The sequence below is a fragment of the Capricornis sumatraensis genome, chromosome 7 (assembly GCF_032405125.1).
Source record: "Capricornis sumatraensis isolate serow.1 chromosome 7, serow.2, whole genome shotgun sequence".
Lineage (NCBI taxonomy): Eukaryota > Metazoa > Chordata > Mammalia > Artiodactyla > Bovidae > Capricornis > Capricornis sumatraensis.
Window position 1 is genome coordinate 60,352,402 of NC_091075.1, and position 17,013 is coordinate 60,369,414.

At 44.0% G+C, this 17,013-nt stretch overlaps 1 protein-coding gene across 1 annotated transcript in view; it reads left to right on the forward strand.

Annotated features, from left to right (window-relative positions):
- Positions 1 to 493: 493 nt before the first annotated feature.
- KLF3 (KLF transcription factor 3) overlaps positions 494 to 17,013 on the forward strand; it is a 34,874-nt gene continuing 18,354 nt past the window's right edge. The window contains exons 1-2 of the mRNA XM_068975013.1: positions 494 to 562; positions 14,923 to 15,018. Of these exons, the coding sequence (XP_068831114.1) occupies positions 14,962 to 15,018 (57 nt within the window). The 5' untranslated portion in view covers positions 494 to 562; positions 14,923 to 14,961. The remainder of the gene's footprint in view (positions 563 to 14,922; positions 15,019 to 17,013) is intronic.

Consider the following 17,013-nt stretch of genomic DNA (forward strand, 5'->3'; position numbering starts at 1 on the left):
CGCCCGGCTCCGGGGAATAATGAGTGTCTGTCAGGCCGTCCCCGGGTGACTGGGCGGGGCGGGGCGGAGGCGGCGCGGGAGGCGGGGGTGGCGGGGGAAGGGCGCAGGGCGGGGTGCGTGTTTGCGCGAGTGACTCGGCCGACCCCTCCGGCGGCTGCCTCCACCCAAGTGGGTGGGGACCCGCCCAGCCCGGGCGGCCGCGGCGGCTCCCTCTCCCCTCCCTGACCCTCCCACCCCGGGTCCCAGCCTCTACTTACCCCGCCAGCCCTGGGAGGCTCGCAGAGCGAGCGGCGCCGGCGTCATGTGACTGCCCGGAGTTGGTGCCAGGAGCCAGAGGGGAGCCAGGAGCGGAGCCGCGCGGAGCCCGGGCCCTAGCCGGAGCGCAGCGCGAGCGCCCGCCGAGCCGAGCCGCGCCCGCCGCACGCGCGCCTGTCCCCGTCCCTGTCCCCTGCGGCCGCCGCCCGTACTGGAGCGCTGACACCTCTGCATCCGCGGGGTTCCAGGCAGCCCGGATCCGGGCCTTTATTTCTCGCCTGCATCGCTCAGCACCGCGCCTCGAAAAGTAAGTCCCCTCTCTCTCACCTTTCCTTCTCGCCCCGACTCCCGCTGCCCCCCTTTTCGGCTAGTCCAGTTTCCTTTTTTTTTTTTTCCCGGGTTGGGGGGCGACGTGCGGTGAATGGGCTGGGGGTGCAACGCGGAGGTGGGGGCGCCCCCGGGCTTGGGAAAGTGCAACAGCTCCTCGCAGCCGGGGGCGGGGGTGGAAGAGGAGGCGAGGGGGAGGGGGGCCCCCGGGTTCAGCGGTGGAAAGTGTAGGATTGGGGAGAACCGCCGTGCAGATCTGCGGGAGCGACAAGCAAGGCCAGCGGCGCCCGCCGCGGCCCGGGATAGGGCGCGGGCGGGGGCTCACCTGTGTGGTCCCCCGACCGCCTCCCGCCTGCCCGCTCGCGATTCCCTCCAAAGCCCCAGAAATCTTAGTGTTCTCCGCGTGTGGCAACGTTGTTTGGAGAAAGGTAGCGCCGAGGCCGCGCGCTCCTGCTCCTCCCCCTCCTCGTCCCCCACCTCCCGCACCCTCCCCTCTCCCCGCCCCCCGCCTGCGCCCCCTGCCGCCCCCCTTCTCGGACCGGGCGCGCTGCCGCTCACCCGTCGCCGGAGCAAACTTGGAGCAGCCTGGCGGGCCCTCTGGGAAGAAACTTGGGGCGATCGGGAGTGGAGGGAGCATCCCATTCTCGGTCCTGGAGTCCAGGAGCTGGCCAGGGCGTCTGGATCCCTGAGGGCAGAGGAAAGAGCTGGCCGGGTTTGGAGAGTCGTCCTCGGGTGCAAGGAGAGAACCTGCCGCAGTGTCTGGAGGAAGGATTGCAGCGTGGCTGGAGGCGAAGAACGCCTTAGGCGACTGCCTGCAGTGTTAGGGCCCCGAGCCGGGTGGGGGCCGAGGGAGGGATCTCTGGACCTGGACGCTTGGGACCTACCTTTGGAGATAGCAGACAATACCTGGAATTGTCATAGCTACTTCTCTGGCAGATAAAAGCGAGAACAGTATTCCGCTTTTACAGCAGTATATAAAACTAGATGAAGCCCGTGTGAATGGGACTTTTTTTTCCTAAGCCAGGTTAAAGGGAAATTGGTAATTGCTCACCTTCTTGTATTTCACTAAAATAAACATTGTACACTGAATTTGTTTTTTACTGACTCAGAATGTATTTTTCGATAGGTCATCCAAGACATTTTAAACATATTGTTTATATTCTCAGAAGAGTCTGGTGTATAGAGAAAAGTGTGAAGTGGTATTCTGACTTCATTTAGATTTGGTGTCTAATTATTAAACAAAATCAAGTAGGGTATAAGGCAGTTGTTCATTATAGGTTATTTCACAGAACAGTTTTGTGCTGTCCTTTTCTGAGTGCTTTATTTGTATGAATTTGAGGAGCATTTTTAAAAGAGAAATTCATCCGGATGATAATCTGCATAACCCAAGAGGAGACTTGCTTTTAGGGGAAAAACAATTTTATGACACTAACATCTTGAAAATTTTGTGAGTTAGTAGTATTTTTTAAAGAGTGGATGTGTTTCTTCTGTGGCTTGAAACATGGGGTATGGAAGTTGACTTTATTCTGTTCACAGAAACCTTAAATGGGATGTTTAATTTCATTCAGTTCCCTAAAGAAGCTGATATCTCAATTTCTGCAGTCAGTGGGGTTTGCTGCAGAACTGTTAGAAAAAAGCAGCCTAATGTACCATGGGTGAGGTCAATGAAAATAGACTATAAGGAGCATTCTACCTGCCTGAAGGAAAATGCAAGTAGGAAAATCCTAACGTGAGAATAACAAAACTAACTGCTTTAGACCACAGAACCTTGTCAGATGTAAAACATGGCAACATAGCTTTGGAGAAAGCTATTGTTTTTTTCACTGCAAAGTTTCTAAATTAAAACCCAATCTTCTGGTTGCTGTGGACACAGTGATGCCTTTTATTTTCCTTTTTTTCTTTTTACCTGTAGTTATATGTACACACAGATTCTTAAATCTCTGCTAATGGGAACCTAGTTAAACAGTACTGGCTAACAAAATAAAGAGAAATAATGGGGAAAGGACTAGTGAATGGATTTTGCTACCTTACAAATGCCTAAAGGAAAATAGACATTTTAGAACATCTTATAAAAATCGATACTCTATTCTACAGATTGTATAACAATTTTTCAGTTGGATTAAATGAAATTTCAGGAACAGAATTGCATTCTCAAGGTGGATTTCTGTAGATGTGTGTACATGTAGAACAGATGTGCAGCGGTGTGCAAATATCTTTGTAACTCTGCAGTTGAAAAAGACTGAAAATTTGGGATGACTTTAGACGTCTCCACGCTCTTTGTCTTGGGATTTAGTTCTGTGGCTCAGGAACACTTAAAATTGGTCCCATTCAGTTATGTGGGATGACCCAGTGTCATCTGAATTCTCAGCTGCAGTGCTCTCTCCGTTTCCTCCTGATGCTCTGAGACTGTGCAGTATGCATTACCCCAACCCAGAATTTGACTGTAGCTAGAGACCAGCCATTGGGATGGGGGAGAAAAAGACAAAAGAAATTGGCAGGGAGGCTGGTGTTAATTAGGAAGGTTGCTGCTGCTTGAATATGATAAAATCACATGTTCACTTATGATGTTTACTGTATGTGGAAGCTCCTATTTGTAAATAGGGCAGGTCTCCTGTATAAAGCTGGTGTTATTATTCACACCCATAGAACAAACACCTCCACCCCCCTGTTGTTGTCTTAAAAAACTCCAGCTGCTCATGAATATAGGGTCAGGGAGGGCCGGCTAAATGTTTCTCTGTGCTTTCTCTCCAGCACAGCCAGCAGAGCTGTTTCCTGTTCTTTGTTTCAAGGCTGGGGTTTGCGTCATACATTCCAAGTGGCATATGTGTGCTCTTTCCTGTTTCAGGCTGTTTTCTGGTAGATCAGTAGCCCAGACCAGGCCATGGTCCCTGCCCTTAAACTCCCTGTCCCCACCCAGGGAGTTATCATGTCTCCACACACTTAGGATTGCCTAAGATGCCTGTGTTATGTCATAATGACAAAAGTCAGTTAACCTTTTTATGTACACCCTTTGCTCCAATGTGTTTATATGGGTGAATAAGTAATTTTACATTTTTTTTTAGTTTATTAGTTCAATTTCAAGTACTGTGTGTGTGTATATTGGCTGGAAATCTGAAGAAGGCTGTTTTGTTTGCTTTTCCTTCTTGTTTTGAGTATTGGTTTGTCGATAGGCATTCTACCCTGGAGCTGTCAATTTTGGATGAGGTTACACCTTACAGTTCAGAAGAACTAGCAGGATCTGAAGGATGTGGCTCATTGCATTTACCACTGGACACTAGGCATAGGAGGCTTCACTGAACAGATAACTCGAGCAGTCTTGGACTGCTTTTACGGATCTTGCTTATGTTTTAAGGGAGAAACTGTATTGAAACAAATTATAAAATGTATTGAGAGCACTTCAGGATTATTTCTTTTTAAGGACAAAGATTTTACTGTATCCTACATCTGATTTCCAAACTGTTTTAAGAGTAAAAAGCTCAAAGAAAAGGAGAACTGGAATAAGTTCATTTAATGATAGTTTGAAAATGTTTAACCTAATATTTTGAAAACAGAAGGAGAATGCTCTTTGTTTTTGTTTTACAATAGCAACTTTCTCATAATCTCTTGCCCCACCCCACCCCCTTTTTTCTTTGGTATATTCTGTCAGTTGTGAGTAAGCAGATTTCTGGGTTAACTATTTAAAACCTACTTTAACAAACTATTTTTCTCTTGGTTATCCAGAAATAAAGTTGGCATAAAATGGTTGGAAAAGAAAAGTTTTTTGGCAATTTTCTCCCTTAAACTTCTTATGTGGGGATTTTCTCTAAAATCTAGAGGAATTATCTACAGTGTTCTCTAATGGAATTAATGGAAAAAGTTTCTGAGGCAGCACATCAGGCCTTATTCTTTACCCAAATTGGTGCTCATCATCATCATAATGTTTTGGTTTTAGCATCTCAACCCATCACATTTTTCCTTGATGGATAAAAAGGAAAATACACAGTATGATATGAAGAAAGCTGCTAGAGTCAAATAGTAGGATATTGATAACCTTCCATAAAAAAAAGATGGCAGTTTGGAAAATTTCAATAAGATTTTTCCTTCCCTCTTTGGAGGAATCAGACTGTGATATTAAGTTGCTTGTAGGACAACAGATCTTTAAACTGAATTCATAAGTAACCCAAATTGAAGTAAGATTTTTTTATTTTAGCTCCAAAGTTGTTAACAATCCAACTAGATTTGGTAGATAGAGTCTTTATTTGGCTTAGTCTCAAATCATTCTTTCCTCCCTATTTATGGGGAGAGGGAGGTGGTTAATAAAGATGATTAGAATCTAATATTATTCTATCAGGAAGTATTCTGCAAGCTTTTAAATGTGAGCTAAACAATTAGGGAAAATTGTACCAATCTGGTAGTTGTTATAATCATCAGAAAAAGTGGTGGGGTGGGGGTGGAAGGTCTACGTAGAGAAGGTAGTCTCTAAGCCATGTAAATCATCTACCTCCATCCCCTTCTTTAGATATTTGCCTTCTTCGTGTGTGCAAATCAACATTTTTGCTATAAAATGAACAGCTATCTTAATGTGGCATTTCTTACTCTGTTTTCACACCCGGTTGTGTTTAAGAAAAATAAATAAAAGCAACCTAGCCCTTTAAATACCAGAAATTACATTATTCTGAAAATTGGGTTTCTTTCTGAAGTGCTTCAGTTATCTATGATGCTAACTTTAAAAAAGAAAATCCCTGGAGTCATAAAACAATTGGTATCTGGTAGTATTCCAGCCAGAATTCATGTTGGAGTGAGTTGGAAGGAAGGGATTGTGGTGACTTCTAGCATTCTCATTTTCAAGCTTGATCTGTCCCCTTATTAGACCCGGTTTCTCATCTCAAACAGTAATGCCGGCGCTGGAGACAGGAAACCAGACGGCAGTCTGCCCTGATAAGGGAGGGCATTGTCTAAGGGAGGGAGCCCTGCTTCCCCCTCAACTCTCCTTCCTTGAAATTTAGTAGCAATAAAAGAGATACAATACTACAAACGCAGTTTCTCAACCAGAACTAAGACTATTTTCTCCCAAAGCAAAAACTGGCTCTGCTTTCTCTGGATTGTCACCATAGTTTAATGGCACATTGGAAAAAACTATTAGTATATTTTGTGTCTGTTGGGCAGAGTATTTAATAAATAATAAGGTCCTTTCTCTAGCAAAGCAGGTTCCTAGAGCGATTGGAAACTCATTCCATTGTGTTGGCAGGTTGAATACATTACCATTTCCCCAATCTCATTATTAAGGGGAGCCAGAGACTAAATGTAGTCACTTACATGGCCCTTCAGCTTCTATGTAACCCTGGGTTTCGCTGTTACCCTCTCCTGGGAAAGGGGTGCTCCCTTGAGAAGCAGCCCCCTTTCAGGAGGACCAGCTTAATCTGGGACATGTCCAAGATGGTGGCCAATCTCTGGAAGGCCTGGGGCTTTCCAGGGATGGCCTGGAGCTAGTCTCAGACCAGATCAGTGGAGTTTGGCGAGATCCAGCAGACACTGAGGTCAGTGCCTTCTACCCAGGAGAGCGACCAGTGGTCCAGTGTGGGGTTTTTCTCCTTTGGCCCATATGCTCTAGTTAAGAGAACTAGAGAACTAGAACTAGCTTAGTTCTCTTAACTACTGTCCTCTGAGTCTGATCACTGAAATCCCCTCCTTTATCTGTTTCTTGCACTATACGCCCTGGTCCCTTACAAAGCTTTGAGCCCCAGAACCGCTTTCATTAGTAAGTTCAAGTTCCTATTCCAGTTCTTCAAGCAAGGGTGTTTTGTCTCCCAAGCGACGGTTTTCACATTTACTTTGTGTTTCAGAAGATGATTTTTAGACTAGTACCACTGGCCCCTGGGCAGATTTTCCTTGTGTGACACCTGAGGTACAGTCACTCTTAGGCCCTTGCCCTTCATTTCATCCTAGCATGTGAGAAAGGTAGTTTGACATCCATTCATGTATTCATCCCACAAGTATTTATTGAGCACCTACTCATTAGAGCTAATCTCAGATTGCGTGCGGTCATTATTCTCAGCTATGCCACAAGGATGGAGTAGGTCCCAAGTGATCTAACCTGAAAAGTCATTTTGAAATCATAATTGCCAGCCAGAACCTCCCCATGGCACTGCCTCCCATGGACCAGTGCGGCAGCACACAAATCCCACACCCCGACGTCCCTGGGGGAATGCCCAAGTATAAGATGATTTTACTTCAAAGTGGGTCCCACAGCACAGAGTGGAGCAGAAGAACAGAAAGAGGCCTGGGTCTGCAGCAGACACACTTCTGTTCTTGGCTGCAGCTCCCACCAGCTCGGCGAATTTGGGCGAGTCATTTCACCTCTGTTCCTTCATTTCCTCATTTCTAAAATGGGGATGAGGACCTGACCCTTCCACCTTTGTACAGTTATTATGAGGATTTCCGTATTTACTTGGGTGAAGCTGCCAATTTTTTCTGAGCAGTTTTATGGACCAATTGCAGGTGCATTGGCCAGGAAGAATAGTTTGCCTAAATCGGGGCCTTCAGACACCGTCTTTTGATGTTGGATCCAAGCCTCCACTCAGAGAGGGGGAGGCAGCAGGGGCCAGCGGGCAGGAGTTGAGGTCGCCACTGCCATACATCCACTGCCATACATCCACTGCCCCTGGCTCTGGATCCACAATGGACGGACCTGCCTGCAGAACTCTCCATTCCACTCTAGCTGTGGGTCATGCCCTGTTGCAGGAGGCAGTGGAAGTGAGAGCCAAGTCACCACCAGCCCTGAAATCAGACTGCTTTGGGTTTGTATCCCAGCTCTACCCCTCTAACAGCTGTGTGATCTTGGGCAGATTACTTTACCTCTCTGTTTCAGCAGTAAAATGAGAAGGTAGTACCTCCCCGTATCGTAGGCATGAAATGACACAGTCCTTGTAAAGAATGGGACCTGGAGAGTGCTGTTGTGAAGGTGGTGATAATCAGTAGGAAACCTGTGACATCACTGAGCTCCTGGATTTCCTTGGTCCATAGAAGTAGCATTGAAACAAAACAACCTAATGTTTGTTAACACACATACGCACACACACACGTGCGCACACACACTTCAAGTTACCACATTCTTTTCTCTCTCAGTGTCCTCCACCCCACCCCACCCCCGCCCTTAATTTAGGTTTTAAAATCAAGACCTTGACACTAGACTTGTTTAGAAGAGCTCTCTGGGTGAGTAATAAAAAGCAAAGGGTTATTGTTAGGAGCAATAGGTTTTTTGAGGAAGTTTCATTTAATAGGTTTCCTTTAAGTTAGGCCCCCTCGCCCCCTCACTCATGTTACTTTTTTAAGGGAGATTTTCAAGTGCATTTAAAGAGAAAGGGAAGTGACTGAGACTCCTATAGCTCAGGGCTTTTATATCCACTCCTTATGCCTGGCAAAACCTTGACTTAGTGGGTGTGCCTGATCTCCATTGGGGAGCAGGAAGGGAACCCCTCTAAGGAGCTGTGAAGTAAGCCCATGCTCAGGTGCTGCCCGTCCTGATGGTGGTCTTGGACAGCCTATTTGAAAGGTAGAAAGGCCCACCTATCTAGGTAAGAGGGGGCGGCCTCAGATGGGCCCAGGAGCAATCAGCTGGCTACACTGAGTGGGGAGGGCCTTGAGCTGGTCTTTGAAGAATTAGGAGGATTTAGATAAGCCGGAAGGGGATGGGCATTCCACTCTGGTTGCCCAGCATCGGGGCCAAAAATGAACAAAGGCTTTGGGGAGGGGGCTGGGTGGAGGGAGAAACAGGGCAGTCGGCTTGGAGGGCTCTTGGAGCAGAGGAGCAGCTGGTAGGAAAGGGGGCGCTGAGCCATGGTGCTTGAACCTGCCCTCCAAGCCCTAAGGGTGTCCCTTGGAGGAAAGTTTGGGAGTTTGGAAAAGACTCACTGAGAAGAGGGCTTTGTGATACGTGGCAAGTGGCAGGTCGGGGGGGAGGAGTGGTCAGAATGGCTTGGAGGGTCCAAGGGGCAGGCATAGGAGTCCCATGGAGGGGAGACCCAGTAACACAGTCTTGAGGTTTGAGAGCCTGGCCACGGCAGTAGTAGAAATAGAGAAGTTGGTGAGGAAAGCTTGAAAGATGAGGTGAGTGGCCAGGAGATAAGGCAGATGTGGGGCGCAGCCTTTTGGGGACAAGGAGGATTAGGGTGGGGCATGTTGAATTCTCTCACAGCAGTGGCGCAGAGTGCCTTTCTGTTTGTTAGCTTCTGAAGGGAGTGGTCAGCAACAGCTCACATGTGCGCATCCAGAGGTTCCGTGAAGCTTTTAGTGAAGCATCCTCAGGAGCTGGGGGAAGCAATGCCACTTCTTTCTGGTTATTTGCAAGGTTCCAGGCATTGCTGCTCAGGCCGGAATTTCCAGGAACTGGCAGCTGGCTGAAGCCAATTGGTCCCTCCCAGCCTCGCACTCCGAGGGTGGGGCCCCATGGGTGGAGGCCCCTCAGGGTGGAGTGGGGTGGGTCTCCAGCGATAGGGCGCCCGGTGGAGAGGCAGTGGCCTCACACAGCCCTTCTGGATTTGATTATATAACACATCACAGGAGAAAACTCAGGGCCAAGGCAGGCTGCATAAGCCATGTGCACAGCAGGATTACGCATTATGGGTGCTTTTCAACCGAGTTGGGGTCGCTGGCCCTTAAAACTAAAAAACAAAAATTGTCGGCATGGGGAGGAAAACTGCGTACATAACCTTAATAGGGAAAATGACTAGTGTTCGCTAAAATTGCTTTAAGAAAGATGTGGTAGGCCACTAACTAAGTGGCATTGAACTTGAGAGTTCACCTAAAGGATATGGGTTTGTGTCTCCCCGCCCCCACCCCTGCTCTGCTGGGCCCTAGTCTGGAAAAGTGGAGGGACTTCACTTGGTTGTTACCTTTGCACCTGTCCTTATTTACATGCAAAATCAATTGCTTCACTTGGTCTTTCCGAAGTACAGGGTGTGGGCAGAATCTTATCTGAAGCCATGTCCTGTTTGGACAAGTTGGACTGCCTTGGCAACTCTCCATAGGGTGGAGCAGATGGGTGGAGGCAGGAAAGTAAAATTGGGTGGCTTGTTAGCCCAGAGAGGAGAGAGGGCGGATTGTTTGCTCATGGATCATTATATTTAATCTGAAACTAAAAAATTAACTTCTTTCCCATTTACAAAACATTTTGATGCAAAATAACTAATTTATGAGGGGCAAAGATTTAGAAGTGTTCCACGGAATTTTTTTTCCTTTCACACCAACAGTAGAAGACTGAGGTAGGAGAAAAATCAGCGAGTGACATGAAAACGAGATGCCTTTCCAGGTAGGTGCCAGCGTTCAGCTGCTCTGAAAGGAGGCTCTGACTTAGAAATGTCCACTTCCATCTGTTGCCCGGCCCCTTGGATTTCTGGCCAGGGCAGCTGCCATTAAATACGCAACTCCTTGGAGCTCTTGAAAGAGTTAGGGTACAAAAGTAAAGAAAGAAAAGTTTCTTTGGAGAGGAAGTTTAGGGATGTTACCTGCCCACCCTGGTCCTCCTCCTGACCGAGAATCTCTCTCACACACACGCACACTCAGCCACGCACCTTTTTTTTTTTTTAATTTGTCTTTTTAATTTTTTCCCTGAAGTTCCTTTTGGGAGTGAGAGGTGAAAGGAGGCAGCATGCTTCCTCCTTTAAAGCCCAGAGGCTTGGATGGGTTGACAGGGGCACTTAACAGAAGATGTGCTGGTTTGGCCATCCTTTTTTTCTCCTTACACCTGGCTGAGGTCGGCTAGGAAACAAAAGATCAGCTTTGAAGGAGGCAGGTAGTCTGGAAGCTTAGGGTCAGGCTGGGCTCGGGGAGAAGGATCCAGGGTCCCTTTGAGTGCATTAGACAGGAGAGGAGAAGGGAGAATGTCAGAGCAAATCCTGATAGATCGCCAAGAAATTTATTTCAATACATTCTCTCTCCAGAACCCCCTCCATCCCCTGCCACACACCTCCCTCCTCTCTCTCTCCCTTTCTTCCCCACCCCCCTCCCCCATTCTTCTAAGGAAGGGGCAGTTATTTATAAGGTTGTTTCTGTAATAAAATGTGCCATAGCTTCAAGGCAAGCCATTTTCAAAGGAGGCTGGCAGCATAACCTCTTACATTAAGGCCTGTGTGTCTTTCTAAGCTCTGCAGCTCATTTGTACCCTCATGAAGCAATTGTCAAGTAGGCCCCATGGAGGGCTGAAAAGAACCATGTGAGAGGGAACTATAATTGCTTGTGAAACTTCATGTAAGTGATTCACCAAAGCTTCTTAAGACATAAACATGCAGTTGTGCATCTTGACAAAAATCTGACCCTTCTTATGACAGCTGAAAAAAGTCAGAAGCATAGGCAGAGTGTGAAGGAAAATGTTTCTTCCTTTTGAAGGAAAATTCTGTATTGGCCCTTCCCAGCAAAATAACAGTTGGGGAAGAAGATGTTTGTTCCGTGATGGAAAATTATTTTGGCAATTATTTTCTATATTTTTGCTTTTAGGCACTTTGATAACTTAGACTTTTTTTTTTTAAACCTATTTTGCCTGTTTTTTCCCTCTTGTAAATGCAGTGTTATCCTGGGATTACTAGTTTAGAATGGTTGTCTCCTAAGCTAGTTTAACACAACTAAGATGAAAACCTGTTAATGCTTGAGAACTAGTTGTAAGAAAAACAGAACCACTTTTGGGGGCCTTCTAATCTCTGTGATAAGAATTCCTGAGCCTAGTTAAAACCCACTAGATTTAAAGACCCTGACTTTGGCAAACTCAGTTTACTGCCTGTGTCCTAGTCTTTAAATACTTGTTTTAGCTCGCCACCTAATGGTCTTACTTGGAACTGCTGTCAGGGTTATGTAGTGATAGATTTTCTATAGCGTTTTAAGTTTTCTTTCAATAGCCCCAGAGCTCAGAGTTGCCCATGCATAACAAAAGCCACTAAATTTAGAGACCCCACTTCTTCCAGTGCTGAATTATATGGAAGGCCCTTCAGTGACTTTGCAGTCACTCTTTTCTTATTCTAGATCAGACCCAGAGATAAGGTCAACGCTAGTAGCAAAAGTGGTCCAAGGTTAGGGTGTGTCTTTTTCTTATATTTCTTTTTTTTAATATGTCCTCCATAGCCTTTGACTATCACTGAAAGTATAATCAGTCATTTTAGAAGCTACGAGATTGAGAGCAAAGTGCTGTTACACGTGTGAGTGGACAGTGAGTGTGGTTCTGTTCACAGTGACATTTGAATTTTGCACAGACCTTTTATTGTCAAGTGATGCTTTATTTAGTTAGGAGTTATAAAATGAGGTATTCTAAATTCTATAATATCATTACTTGTTTATTAGCTGAAATCCTTGTGTATGAGAAGTATCCTTTCATCAGTGATTGAGTTACTCTTCAAGGTAAAGTTCTGAATAAACAACCCTTAAAACAATTACTTTTTAAGAAAAATGAATCCAGTTAGGAGGGATGCTTTATGCTAGATGAATTTTTCTCTTAAGATTACAAGTGTTTCAAAGCACTAATTTCCTTAAATTTAGATAAAACATAAAAACTAACAAATGAAAGTAATTTCACTAATGTCTTAAAATGACACAAACTATAGCAAGTTTAACGTGTCATTCATTTCTGAATGGGTTCAGTACTTACTGCTGTAGACATTTGAAAAAGGTTTTATGAGCTAAATGATGGGGTTAGGATTTAAACCAAAATGAGCTCCAGACCCCATCATCTTTAATTCCACTGTGCTGCTCCTACTGGTAGTAAAGGATTCCAGGTAAGGCAAGGGTAGAGATGATAGGAAACTACTGGGACGGTGCGATTATCAAGGGACGGGGTCCTGTATGACATCTCAGATAGGATGAAAGCAGCCATTGCTTTTTGAACTGAATTTAGTCTGAGTTTTTTAAGGGTGTGTGTGTTGGGGAGGGGGTGGTGTTGACCACTAAGGCTAAATATTCTAGGAAAGAGGCAAGTACTTGACATTGTTCCAGAGATCAGAATCAACAAATTTAATGCTGTGTGTATAGTTTTATAGATTCAAAAATTGTGTGCATATTCAGATGAACAAAGTTCCTCTCTCTTTTTTTTAAATTATTTTTAATCTCATTTAATTTCCCCAAAACCTTGAAGATAAATCTTTTAGAAAGTAGACAAAAGAGTTGCCCTCTGCATTTTGCATGTAAAAAAGGGCCTCCCCGCATCCACTCCCCCATGGAGAGGGTCAAGTACAGATCTCCTGCTTGAGTTTCAGGGTCAGAACTCTTCCACTACACTCCTGAGAATATGAGTGCTTTTATTTAGAAGGATTTGCAGCAAGATACTCTCTAGTGGAGTGGATGAATCTGTAAGAGTAAATTAAATTTTAAAAGCTTGGGGGAGGATGACCAGCCATGGGTCGAGGCTGCTGAATCATCTGACCTCATTGATATAAGCAAGCGATCTCACATCTTTTGTGTATGGTCCGCTCCGGGGCCCTGGACAGCAATTCTTAGCACCATATCCATCTGTACAGCTGCTAGGCTGGGAACTGGTTAATAATAGATCCCAAGACACAAAAGGGGTTTTCATCCTTCATTATGAAATCATCCATTTTTCACTGGCTATGGGGTTTGTTCTTACTGGGACACAGAAGAGGGTGGTAGCACCATTGATTTGAGCAGCCTGGTTTCAGATTGTGTTCGCAGATTATAATACGTCCTGTGATGTAGGAAAATATAATTTTGAAGTCAGGGCCTTATGTTGAGTTAATGATGATATTCACGTGTTGTCATGAGACCCAGGACAGTCTTTCTTCAGCAAAGCAGTGAAGCACAAGAACTACACAGTATTACTTTTATAATTGTGTCCGAAGATATCTTAGTTTAACCCATAGAGCATGGACATCACTAACGACAGGACTGTCATCAGGGAGGTGGGAATGGGGAGTTTAAATACTGAAGTACAGGGGTTCCTATACCTTTTTCAGGTGGAACTCCATCTAGAACTCGTTCACCTTCCCACCCAAACAAAGGTGATATATAAAGATCTCACTTTTAACCAAAAGTGCTGAACACTTAAACCAAATTTGGATAAGAGAGGCCTGAAGGTTGTTGAAGGTCTGTGAAATGCAGTTATTAATAAATGTTCATCAGACTGAATATTTTGTCTTGTGAGGAAGCAGTTGGAATGATACAGTACTAATAGCAGACTAGTACAGAACACGGAAGAAAAGGGATAACACTTGAATAAGAAAAGAGAAAGAGAAAGATCAAACAGGGTCAGGATGGACATTGTCTTTCCATTAGGCTAAAAATTGGCTTATTTCCTGATAAGGAGAAATTGAGGGTGAATACAAGCTAATGTTCTTCATATTGAAAAAGTACTTAGAAAACAACAAGAGGCGCGGGGTTTTAATTTTTCTTAAATGGTCATGCACGTGGCCAGTAGAGATGTTGGGAAACAGGTTCTGTTTTGTTGATGGCAATTACAGAGTATCTTTGCTAGAGGATACAGCAGATGCTTTGGAAAATGTACATGCTTCTCACTCAAGAACTCCCCTTCATAAAATTTATCTTAAAAATTAAGGACATGCACAAAGATGTAAATATTAAAATGCTCATTGCTGTCTGTAATAGTGAAAATTTAGAAGCAATCTGCCCAGTAAGAGGAATTTTTAAAAAATCTGACTGGGGACTTCCCTGGTTCTCCAGTGGTTAGGACTGCACTCTACTGCATGGGGCCCGGGCTCCATCCTCGGTCGGGGAACTGAGATCCCACCAGCTGCTGCTCAGCATGGTCAAAAAAAAATCTGATTGGTTCACACGGTGACACACTGAACTTGATGGTGTGAAACCATACTTACTAGAAAAGAAACATTTTCCCAATAATTGTTAAGTGAAATTATGGATACTATATAGTATGCATATTACAATCCATTTAAAAAGAGTTTGAGGGGATAAAAAACAAAGATAGTCGTGATAACTGCTTCTACGTTGTCTTTTTGCCTGCCTTATTTTTCCCTGATTTTTCTTTTATGACATAAGATGGAAAGGAAAGTTTTTTTTTAACATTTGTATATAATGTGAACCTCTATTGAGCTGCTCAGTAATCTTATTAAACAAGCTTGGCTGCTCAGGAGGGCTGTACCTATTGTTCCAGAAACGTCAGGGTTTATGTATTTGAGTTAGAAATGCCAGTTGGCTCTCCCCTGGTTATGACCATGGAGTCTGGTCTTAATTATATAAAATGGCATTTTCATAGGTAAGGAAAACAAATTCCAGCCATTCTGGGGGCAGGGGAGGGGAAGGACCAGAGAAGCAGGGTGAGGAAAAATTTTTTTTCAATAGTTTGTATTGAAAGTAACCTCAGGATTTAGACAGACACCTTGTTTTGTTTTCCAGGCTAAACACCAGAGCGCCCTAGAAAGCATAACTAAAAGAATGCTCATGTTTGACCCAGTCCCTGTCAAGCAGGAGGCCATGGACCCTGTCTCGGTGGTAAGTTTTCCAAAACTAAACACCTCTTGTTTATTCCAAGTGGTAATAACTTTACTGTGTGTTGTGTTATCCCTTAAAAGTACTCATTACTTGACAGGCATTTGATAGGCAAACTTCTAAACAGGATCCATGTTTTCTTAAACACTTTGCCCCAGTCCCCCACCCACCCCCAGGATGTCATCAGGACAGAACCTGAGCCACAGGTAGATCTGCTCATAACAGAAATAGTTTTACAGAAACCCCTTAGTTAGCAGATTTTTAGTCTGAGCTCTCAAGATTATTGATTTTGGCAAAAAGAAAAAAAAATGGCCGGACTAGTTTAAAAAAATTAATGTGCATATGGAACGTTAAAAAAAAAAAAAAAAAACCTGTACACAATGTGTATCGTGATTAGGAAGCAGTTTCCAAATGTACCTTCAAGAAATCTTCATCAAGAGTGAGTTTACTTAGAGGTATTTTTCACTCAAGATGACCACCCAGACTATACAGAGGAGTTTCTTAAACATGTTTGTGAATGTTAATCTCTTTCTTTTTTTTGGATTGAAAGCCAAAAAAAAGAGACTCCATTTTGCCTCACATAGTGCTTAGGATATCCTTCACAAAACTCATTAAAAAGATAAAAATTGGGAGAAAAAAATCCTTGATCATTTTGCATGTAAAAATATGTTAAGAATAAAATGATTTGCTTAAACTCCAACCAGGCAGCCTTGTGGAGCTGTGACTTGGGAGAAGCTAGCGAAAGAACTTGACCCTGAGAATGGAATTTTGTTTCACTCAAAAGAGTCTGTGGTGGCTGGGAGGCAATTACATTCACCGTCTCTTGCAACACTTTAGTGCTAAGCCACCCCGGTCTTCATGCTTGTCGACCACCAGGGAAGGAGTAATGAGTCCAGTTGTTTATAGAGGTACAACACCAGCACTGTGGAAGTTGGACAGGGCTGACAACAGAAAGGTGTCGACTGCAAAGCCGGGAGTGGTTGAGACTTGAGGGAATCTGGTTTAGTGAATGTGAAATAATACGGCCATGCTCTCAACTCTGTCTTGCTCTTTTCTTCCTCGGGCTTGGAAAATACTCACAAGGGGAAAAACTTGGCCTGAATTGTGGCTCTGAAGGTTGGTAATGACACGCTTGCAAAAATTTAGATCATCCTTATGCGCTGACTATGGAGGTTCCTGCCAAAACTGTTTATACAAGACATGGGGGTCACTCCAAGGCCCTTGGAACTGAGTTGCCATGGATATTTCTGCGCTAGTGTTTACCAGTGTGTACGGTGAAAAGTTAAATTAGAGTGGCTTTAAGGAAATAGCATTTACATTCTTGCCCAACAACTGTATAACCATATGATAATAAGAGAGCAATAAGAATTTTATTAATCAAAAAGCTAAATTGGCTTCTAATGTTACTCATTTTGTCATCAACCCCTTCCCCCAACTATTGCATGATCATACTGGAGGAATATTAAGGTATGAAATGTTCTCATTAATTGTATCCTTGAAATATGAATAGGGTTTTAGTACCAGAGACTATGATTAATTTGGTAAATGATGGAGGCCCATCAGTGATGCATTTTACTATTCAGTATACTTCCAGAGCTTTTAATCAAGCATGAGAATGTGTCAAAAGAGCCTAATTTAAAGCTAAAATGAACTTCACCATACAAGGAAAGGCACTTAGCTGAAAAAAAATGGAAATAAAATGAATTTGTTGTAATAGTTATACTTGTAATGCTGTAACATATTAATGCATGGAGTTAAAATATGTGGAAGTATTTTTGCAATTAATGGTCTTTTTCTCCTTCATGCTCTAGTTTTCAAGTTCTGCTGATGCTTATAGAATTTAATTATATTGTTTCACCAAAATAGAGTTCCAGGCCTTACAATGGAGTTTCTTTGTTTCCACTCTTAAATCTTCACATTTTATCTTTCCTACCTTCATAGGTGAAGTATATGAAATCTGATTTATTGTTCCTTTATTCCTTTTCTCTTTTTCATTCT